The sequence below is a fragment of the Nematostella vectensis genome, chromosome 2 (genome assembly GCF_932526225.1).
Source record: "Nematostella vectensis chromosome 2, jaNemVect1.1, whole genome shotgun sequence".
Taxonomy (NCBI): Eukaryota; Metazoa; Cnidaria; class Anthozoa; order Actiniaria; family Edwardsiidae; genus Nematostella; species Nematostella vectensis.
Window position 1 is genome coordinate 21,650,101 of NC_064035.1, and position 10,119 is coordinate 21,660,219.

Below are 10,119 nucleotides of genomic sequence, written 5' to 3' on the forward strand. Positions count from 1 at the left end.
CAGCCGATAAGGCGCCCACTCTTTGTGGCGCTCCGGCAGTGCTCGCTGTTTAACAGCTGGTATAACCTCGAGCGGGAGCATCAGATCACGACCATATCCCCCCTCCAGCCCATCGCTACTCTGCCAGCCGGGCACCACACGGCCGAGTCCATCGTGGAGACGATCAACCGCGCTAAGAGCGATATCCTGACCGCGAAGCTGGATCCCCTCACCGGGAAGATCGTGCTCGTGTCCAGTGGCATTGTGTTCCTGAACGCCGAGCTTTGCGCACTATTTGGCCTGGAGGCTCAAGACGATCAGATGGGTATGCGGGGCCTCGCACTGCCCTTGGGGGCCCCCCCACTTAAGGTGACTTTGCCGAAAATAGAGGCCATCTACATCTTCTGCGACATTGTAGACCGCTCGCAGTGCCTCGCCTTAGACGAGCCTTCAAACGTTCTCGCTTGCCTAGAAACCCGCGGGAGGCCGCACGAGAAATTCGTCTATGGGCCCGACATCCCCGTTTGTGTCGCAGCGTCTTCCTCTGAGTTTGTCTCGAGTATCCGAATATGGATCAGGGATGACCGCGGTAGACGGGTGGACTTTAAGGACAAGCCTGTTCGCCTCGTATTAGAGCTAACCTAGGTCCGACATAACAAGCATGGCAAACAGCGACGTTAGCGGCAGTGGCATATACCCCCCGCTTCCCAGCGTCTGCCCCCCGCAAACGCTTACCGCTCCGGCAGGCATCGGCGGCGACGCGCAAAGTTTCCGACTCCAGGTAATACGTGACACTCAGGCGGTTCTAGACAATGAGATAACGCATTATCGACAGGTGCGGAAGAAGTATAAGCGCGCCTTCGCCGTTACCCATGCTGTGTCTGTGGCATCCGGCATCGCTGCAGGGGCGCTTTCCAGCGCCGGGCTGGGAGTCTCTTTAAGTGGGATAGGGGCTCTGATCGGCGCTCCGCCGGCAGGCGTCGCTGGGCTGGTCGGTGTCGTGGGCGCGGGCGCGGGGGCGGTCTCTAGGGGTCTTACGAGCAAGGTGGCTAAACACGAAGACACGGTGGTTTTAGCGGAGAGTAAGAAAAACTCGATCAGCGAGCTGGTCTCTAAGGCTCTGCAAGACGGGCGTATCTCAGACGAAGAGTTTCGGCTAATACTTCAGGAACAAGAGAGATACAACACGCTCAAGGACGCTATCAGAGCCCGACACGGCCCCGCACCGCGTGATGAAAAAAGCGGGAAAGGGCCCTCCCTAAAGGCACGCGAAAAGGCGAAAAAGAGAGTGCGAAAAATTTGCGGAGTTCGGGAGCGAGGCGTTCGAGTAGAACTCAGGTTTAAACGCCACGCCAGAAAATTTGAATTTACGGCCGAAAAACGGTTATTCCGCACCCCGTAGGTTGGCGGCCCTCCTCGTTTTCGCGGCCCCATCGCTATTTGCCCCAAAAAGTCGTGTACGCGCAAGTCCTTGGGCTTGCACGCGCCCGGTCTACACCCTAATTATTCATGTATGCAGCCCTAATTAATTATTCATGCACGCGAAACACCTGCAGCCCTAATTGATTATTCATGTACGCGAAATCTATTTGGCCTACATTAGTTTCTGCCGATTGTTTATGTACGTGAAACCGTTTTGGCCTACATTAGCTTTTGCCGATTGTTTATGTACGTGAAGCATTATCTGCCTGATATATAGAGACGGGGCTGGGAGGCCCGGAGGGCCGATCCGCGCCTCCCAGGCCGTTTCACTGAAACCCCCTGGTTCCCCCCCCCCCCCAGTGAAGACGACTTAGGAAAACCCACCCAAGGGCAGTGAAAAAGACTTAAAAGCAGGTCGTTCTTCTTTCTGGTAAATTTCGTTCTAGCGGAACGTCTTTCTATTTTGGCTGCTTCTGCCATCTATGTATCTTTTACCTTCGACTTCAAGTCGTCAGCATCACTTCGATTTCGAATGTATCGCTAAGCACGGGTTTTACATCAACGCTTTAAACATTTTAACCAAACTTGTAGTTTATTACAATTGATGATTCAAGTAGGTTGATAAGTTCAAAATCTGAAAAGATATAGTACAATTACATTCTATATTTGGAAATCATAAAATAAGTATAGTTGCCGTTGGGTCTTAGTTGTTTTCCGCGCTTAGGATAATGTTCTTGTGGTTGTAATTAATTACAAGTTGTTATGTCACTAATGAAAATTCATGTTACAAGTTGCGTCATTCATTTCGTGCAGAACGAAACATACACTCAGAGTGTGAAAAGGCTCAGGGTGTGTCAAGGCTCATATACTCAAGGTGTGTGAAGGCCCATATACTCAAGGTGTGTGAAGGCTCATATACTCAAGGTGTGTGAAGGCTCATATACTCAAGGTGTGTGAAGGCTCATATACTCGGGGTGTGTCAAGGCTCATATACTCAAGGTGTGTCAAGGCTCATATACTCAAGGTGTGTGAAGGCCCATATACTCAAGGTGTGTGAAGGCTCATATACTCAAGGTGTGTGAAGGCTCATATACTCAAGGTGTGTGAAGGCTCATATACTCGGGGTGTGTCAAGGCTCATATACTCAAGGTGTGTCAAGGCCCATATACTCAAGGTGTGTGAAGGCTCATATACTCAAGGTGTGTGAAGGCTCATATACTCCAGGTGTGTCAAGGCTCATATACTCGGGGTGTGTCAAGGCTCATAAACTCAAGGTGTGTCAAGGCTCATATACTCGGGGTGTGAAGGCTCACATACTCGGGGTGTGTCAAGGCTCATATACTCAAGGTGTGTCAAGGCTCATATACTCAGAGTGTGAAAAGGCTCAGGGTATGTCAAGGCTCATATACTCAAGGTGTGTGAAGGCTCATATACTTGGGGTGTGTAAAGAATTATATACTCAGGGTGTGTAAAAGCTCATACTCAGGGTGTGTCAAGGCTCATATACTCAAGGTGTGTCAAGGCTCATATACTCAGAGTGTGAAAAGGCTCAGGGTATGTCAAGGCTCATATACTCAAGGTGTGTGAAGGCTCATATACTTGGGGTGTGTAAAGAATTATATACTCAGGGTGTGTAAAAGCTCATACTCAGGGTGTGTCAAGGCTCATATACTCAGGGTGTGTTAAGCCTAATATACTCGGTGTGTAAAGGCTTATAAACTCAGGGTGTGTAAAGGCTCATATACTCAGGGTGTGTTAAGGCTTATATACTCGGGGTGTGTCAAGGCTTATATACACAGGGTGTGTGAAGGCTCATATACTAATGATACGAGTGAGAAATAAGGTGAAACGCTAAAACCCATTTCTTACTCTTGCATTAAGACACAAACACTGGAAGGTTACCATCACCAGGGAAGCTATCAAGACATGAATGGTGCCGTGGTTTCTCACAAGATGTAAAGGTCCCGCTCTTATACATCTCCCAACTGTTTTTCAGTCCCGTTTGCCGCCAGCTCTGGGAATGTTTGAGAATTTCTTTACCATACCTTGAACGTGCATACATAGCTGGATTGTACACGGTGTTTATCCACGCACCTCTAATATGTGTTTTAGTGTAGAAAGGCGGCTTTTGCAGTTCAGCGGGAAGAAAGTTCAACGCTGAATTACTAAGCTCCCTGGCACCCCAAAGTTCAAGGTAGAAGTCACCAGACAAAATATCAATTTTCGTAAATCCACCATTAAATCCCTTACCATCATTTTCTGGAGGTTTATAATCACGGATTTTATAACCATTTTTTAAAAACAGTTTGACGATTTCTGGTTTTGAAAATATGGTCATGTTTTCAGCAAAAACCGAAAGGTCAATGTCTATATCCCATGGGAGAAAACTGTTGAATTTTACACCCCCCAAAACGGACCCAGAATCAAGCTCATATAAAAGATTGTATTTCTTGCTGAAGTTATGAACAAAGTGAAGAGCTTTTGTCAATATCTCAAGGCAGCACACTGGAAGTAAGAATGAATTAGTGACTTTTTGTTTGCAAGTGAATCCTATATCAGCGCAAGAGAAAGAGTGTGTGGCTATTCCAGGTAATAAAATCCGGTTAAGCTGCCACTTTTTTGCAAATGAAGCCCAAAGCTGTTTCGACGCAAGTTGCTCCTCATAAGCATTATCGTGCATAAAATACATGGAGTCCGGACAAGCCATGGCTATTTTTCCCTTTTCTTTCAAACGGAGGAAAAAGTCTTCAAAGACCACATGAGTTGGAAGTGACTCATCGAACTTGAGCCCCTTCATGAGAGTGTTTCTTGCGACAAATGGGCCTCTTAGGTGGTCACAAAACATACAAGAATTCCTGGAATGATAGTACCCATCCTGGTACTTGAGCACATAGTTTCTCATTTCTGCGTGGTAACATCCTGGGCGCCAGTGACCGGTGAGATTACGAAATGATCCACCAACCACACCTACATCAGGCAATTGGCTGAGAAGACGAATCTGTCGGTGAAGCTTTGCCATCCAGTTAAAATGCAAGACCTGGCGGGCAACGAGAACATATGGAGTAGTGACTTTGCCAAGAAGCATGTTCCATACCTTGCCAACTTGTGAAGCAGTAGTCTGTAACATTTTAACATTGAGGTACTTCTGAGCCTTGGTAATGCAATGTTTTGCTCTTGAATGAACACCCACTATAGTTTCAAGTGACGGGTGAGTCTCTTTAATTCCTTTGAAAACATTAAAAACGTGGTGATAATCCAGGTCCGAGTACTCCTCCATGTTGATCAACACTGTCAACAAAGTGTTAATTGGTTTGGCAAAACTACAATTAGCAACACCCCATCCTAAATGGAAAAAAGGATAACCAAGTGAATTGCCCTTGTATTCCTCAGGGCATACCTCTGCGCTTGGTACTTGCTGCAGGGCATAAGGCTGACTTACACTAGCTGCCACATCAAGACGATGTATTATTTGTTCCATGCTCATGAGTGACTGCAATGGCAGATGACGTTTTTGATTGAAAGATGTGAGCATGTCATGATGTACTTCGAGTAACTCTTGAGCAATTTGCTGTTTGACTTTAATGACATCTCTAACATCACATTCACACCTAGAAATATAACATGGCCATCAGTAAAAGTTATCAGCTGTTTGGAATTCATCATCCACATAAGGAGTAGTGTGTTGTTTGATGAGTACGGTGTTGTTTGATGAGAAGTGTGTTGTTTGATGAGAAGTGTGTTGTTTAAGGTGTAGTGTGTTGTTTAATGAGGATTAGTTTGGTGTTTAATAAGGAGTAGCGTGTTGTTTAATAAGGAGTAGTGTGTTGTTTAAGTAGTAGTGTGTTGTTTAATGAGGAGTTGTGTGTTGTTTAATGAGGATTAGTGTGTTGTTTAATGAGGATTAGTGTGTTGTTTGATGAGTAGAGTGTTGTTTAATGAGGAGTTGTGTGTTGTTTAATGAGTAGTGTGTTGTTTAATGAGAAGTTGTGTGTTGTTTAATGAGGATTAGTGTGGTGTTTAATAAGGAGTAGTGTTGTTTAATAAGGAGTAGTGTGTTGTTTGATGAGGAGTAGTGTGTTGTTTAATGAGGAGTTGTGTGTTGCTTAAGGAGTAGTGTGGTATTTAATAAGGAGTAGTGTGTTGTTTAATAAGGAGTAGTGTGTTGTTTAATAAGGAGTAGTGTGTTGTTTAATGAGGAGTTGTGTGTTGCTTAAGGAGTAGTGTGGTATTTAATAAGGAGTAGTGTGTTGTTTAATGAGGAGTTGTGTGTTGTTTAATAAGGAGTAGTGTGTTGTTTAAGTAGTCGTGTGTTGTTTAATGAGGAGTTGTGTGTTGTTTAATGAGGATTACTGTGGTATTTAATAAGGAGTAGTGTGTTGTTTAATAAGGAGTAGTGTGTTGTTTAATGAGGAGTAGTGTGGTATTTAATAAGGAGTAGTGTGTTGTTTAATGAGGATTAGTGTGGTGTTTAATAAGGAGTAGTGTGTTGTTTAAGTAGTCGTGTGTTGTTTAATGAGGAGTTGTGTGTTGTTTAATGAGGATTACTGTGGTATTTAATAAGGAGTAGTGTGTTGTTTAATAAGGAGTAGTGTGTTGTTTAATGAGGAGTAGTGTGGTATTTAATAAGGAGTAGTGTGTTGTTTAATGAGGATTAGTGTGGTGTTTAATAAGGAGTAGTGTGTTGTTTAAGTAGTAGTGTGTTGTTTAATGAGGAGTAGTGTGTTGTTTAAGTAGTAGTGTGTTGTTTAATGAGGAGTAGTGTGTTGTTAAATGAGGAGTAGTGTGTTGTTTAATGAGGAGAAGTGTGTTGTTTAATGAGTAGTAGTGTGTTGTTTAAAAAGGAGAAGTGTGTTGTTTAATACATAAGAAGTAAAGTGTTGTTTAATAAGGAGTAAAGTACCATTATATGGCTAGGATGGTACACATGCTCTGATTGGCTGTTGAGCGGGATGGAATCCTACAATATTGCCCGTGGGCAGTTTTGGATATTTTTTTCATAGCGGGTTTTGTTTACATAGCCAAGTGAGTTTGTGCAAACAAAATCAACCAAAAAACAGACAAACAGGTCTTAGAAGTTGAGAATTGGGTGATGACGAGCACTTTGAGTGTGAGTTTTATTATCCTGACAAGAATGTAAAAGACAATTTTGACAAGAAGATAAACAATATGTCGAGCCGGCGAGCGCGACCTATAGCCAAGGAATACAAAGCTTATTTATAGCGCAAAAACAAATAAATGAATAAATAACAAGGGGTGCAAATACCCAAAAAAGTCTCTTTAAGGTACTACAGTTTCTTTGTAAATTCAATATTTTAATCAAATCATCATAAAGCAGCACAAAGCGATCAGCGTAAATCTTTTTGCTTTGATTTCCATTAATTTGGGCCTAAGGATAATTCTTCTTTTTATGTCTGGAGGGCTACTAAAAGCAACATCTTTTCACTCCAAGGTCTGTTTGGTATCTTGTCATCTTTATTCACTCTTTTACATTTTTTGGTTGACTGTGCGCGAGTGTTTCTTATTTTCCCGCCATTTTGAAATTGATAAACTAATTAATATTCGTGCGAAAGCGAAAGTCGATTTGTTTTGTCATCATTTTAATTTTCAAAAGCCATATAATAAAACTTTTATTAACCTCGCTTGCTCGGGCTGTACCAAGAAATGTCAGACCTCAGCATTTTCAGCACAGCCCTCGGTCTGCAACCTTGGGCTGTACAAGACCTTGGTCTGATATTTCTCCATACAGCCCTCACTGTATTGTAGAATGCACCTATGATTGTCAAAGGTGATTGACATTTTGGAAAAAAAGGAAACTTGTCGAAATCCTGACTCCTGGGACAACAAATTCTGTCAATCTAAGACAAAACTGCACACTCTGGGGCAAGAATAGACTTTCTCAAAGTCTACTGACCAGCTTTTTAGAAATTGGCTTCTGCTGTAGAACGGACTTTTCTAGTTTGCTTCACGCAATTTTTACCGACCTATATTTAGGTCGTAAACGTCATTGTTGCTATTTTGTTGCTTCCAGAAATCTTGTTTCTTGCAGCTCTTTCATTCTCTCGGATTAACATCAATAGTGTAAAGACAACTGAATTTTCAATCTTTCCTGGTGACTGGACAGAAAAGAAATTGAGACTGGAAAGATTTGGAAGCAAAAACGTTTTCATATTTCATCATTTTCATGTACGTGCTAAAGAATAGCGTCACATATATTGTATATAATTTTTTTTAAATATGCAAATTAATCGAAATTGTACAAACTGAATAAGTCGTCCATTCCGAACGCGTGATTGTTTTAACTGATTTTCAGACTGATTAACAGACATCCATCTGGTGTCTGTTATTAAAACCCTATTAGACCTGCTTCCTGGGTTGATTTGCTGTCATTTCCTTTAGCGCTTAGACAGTATTTCTGGTCCCCCCATGGGAAATATTGCTCCTGATGGTTAGTGATAAATCTAATTAGGGGGAGGGGACCCATTTAAAAATTTTGCATGTGTATAAAATTATGAGCGTGTTCTGGAATCATTCAAGCTCTACACCGATTGGTTACAGTCCACGCGAAATCACTCAAGCTCTGTTTTGATTGGTTGCTATAACGTGTAAATCAGTTTGGAATCAGTTAACAATGAAATCCCGATACTACCCCTGTGAAAGAAGGCCTCTTTTACACATCTCTCAAACCGAAATCTTGAAAAGCGAAGCATGGCTTCAAAAAATGCAGAAGTTTTTTTGTGGAGAACCTGTCTGCCTGAAAAAGGAGTGTTATCCATTTGATTATGGTGTGTAGAGTTTGATCGAATTCAGATCCCGAGAAGTTAGAATTAATGGTGAAAGTGTGGCGACTGGATGATAGCTCTTTTAAATTCTCTAAGAGTTATGCAATGGAAAGTGGTCGCCTTCGTAAGTGAAATACATAATGTTTCTAGCATCACCCCTGGACAGTGTATTCTAAATATATAAATGGTATTATTGTTTGCCCTGTGTTTTATTTGGGAAGATTTTTGGCAGTTATTTTAGTAAGGTAAATAGGCTGGTAAAATCACCTCTTGTACTTTCGACATTAGAGTATGATACCACATGAGCAAAATTGCCCAGTACACAAATTTTTGGTGCCTCAATGGATGAATCTAGGAGAAACATGCAAAGAGGAGCATTGCCAATAGATCAGCAAATAGATGGGATAATGCACCGTAAAACTGCTTTGAATCGAGAGGTCATGGAGTCAGTTATTGACACGAGTTTCTGTCTGTGTGGCACTAGCTACATTATAATGCGAGGAGAGGTTGTTTTTTTATATATTACAATCACACCATTTTGATATTGCCAAGGGGTATTCAAAGATAATAACTGGTGCTTGCCTTGCCATACTTTCAAGAACACAAATTTGGTTGAATTAGTTAAGAATAGTGTATTCATTATCTGACTAATTGATGAATGAAGTCACTCAGTTTAATATGACCATAAGTTTAATACAGCATCAGTAAAACTAAAATCTTGAAGGCATTATCTGACTATATACATCCCTAAAATGCCAAAAATTCTGCAGATTGCATGTTTCAAACACCTAATTTCATAAATTTACTGTGAGGCATGCCCCTATACCCCACCCCCTCCCCTCCCTTGATTGGTCCGTGACCATTTGGAATCAGTCAACTTTAGGCCTGGATCCATTGCTAAAACTATGCAAAATTATGGAAATTATCTTGGTACACGTCAAGGACACCCAACGATGAGAATTTCACAACCGGCCTAAATGAGTTAAGATACCGTTTTTATTCGTTTGCAGTCATTTTTTTCACAATATAGAGCTTTCCTAGATATTTTTTATCTGTTCGGATTTGATAGGCGAAATTACAGCCATCTGAAAAATCTAGTTACTCATCCCAAGGCATCCGGAACTCTTAGCGATTCTAAGATCCTTAAGCGAAATTTATAGGTAATGTCCCTTGTATACTCGCTCCCGAAAATACTAGGGTTGCTTTTTTTAAAGCATGTCGGACGTAAAAATCTCTCGAAAATGGTGATGGTGGTAACAAAAGCAACTCCGAAAACAAAGGTGATCCAGCTCTCTTCCCGAGAAACATAGGTGATCTAGAAATATAAATTCCGAAAAAAGTAGCCATTTCTAGGCCGACCCCGAAATCCGTAGGTGACCTTGCTATACAGAACAGATATTTGACCGAAAATGGTCGTTGGGTGCCCTTAACAAGTGAGCTTCGCGACTCGTAAACGTAAGTTATTTATTAAATGAAATTTACGATGACAATTGTGGCTGTTTCCAGATTAAAATAAGCCCCATAAAGCAACTATACACTATCACAATCTTAGTAGATCATCTATTACTGGAAAATTCGTATTTTTCAGAAGGCCTGGTTCTTTCATTGAGTTGTTTGGGAGTTTTATAAACTGCGAAGACCACAAAAATAAGTTATAGTTATTTGGCTTGATTTTCACCTGAATTGTTATCTATTGTAATGATTAATAGAATACCTACCTTTGATTGCCAAATGTTATATAAAGTATTACCACCACGAAGAGAATAAATGCAATAAATATGCGCTGTGAATATCGAAGATGCATGCTTTCACTCAATTCAATTATTTCCAACATGCGCCCGGGGACAAAAGCCAGCGGAAACGTCAATCATGGTCCTACCACCCAATGGGAGCTTTTCGTTCTATCTATTAACCAATCAAATGTCGGTTATTAATTCTT

General features: G+C 41.7%; 1 protein-coding gene across 1 annotated transcript; it reads right to left on the minus strand.

Annotated features, from left to right (window-relative positions):
• Positions 1-1,974: 1,974 nt before the first annotated feature.
• On the minus strand, positions 1,975-10,109 carry LOC5513161. The gene is made up of 2 exons (XM_032382661.2): positions 9,899-10,109; positions 1,975-5,009 (listed from the first exon to the last, which is right to left on the minus strand). Exons 1-2 carry the CDS (start codon positions 10,012-10,014, stop codon positions 3,278-3,280), a joined length of 1,848 nt encoding a protein of 615 aa, XP_032238552.2. The 5' UTR covers positions 10,015-10,109; the 3' UTR covers positions 1,975-3,277.
• Positions 10,110-10,119: the final 10 nt, after the last annotated feature.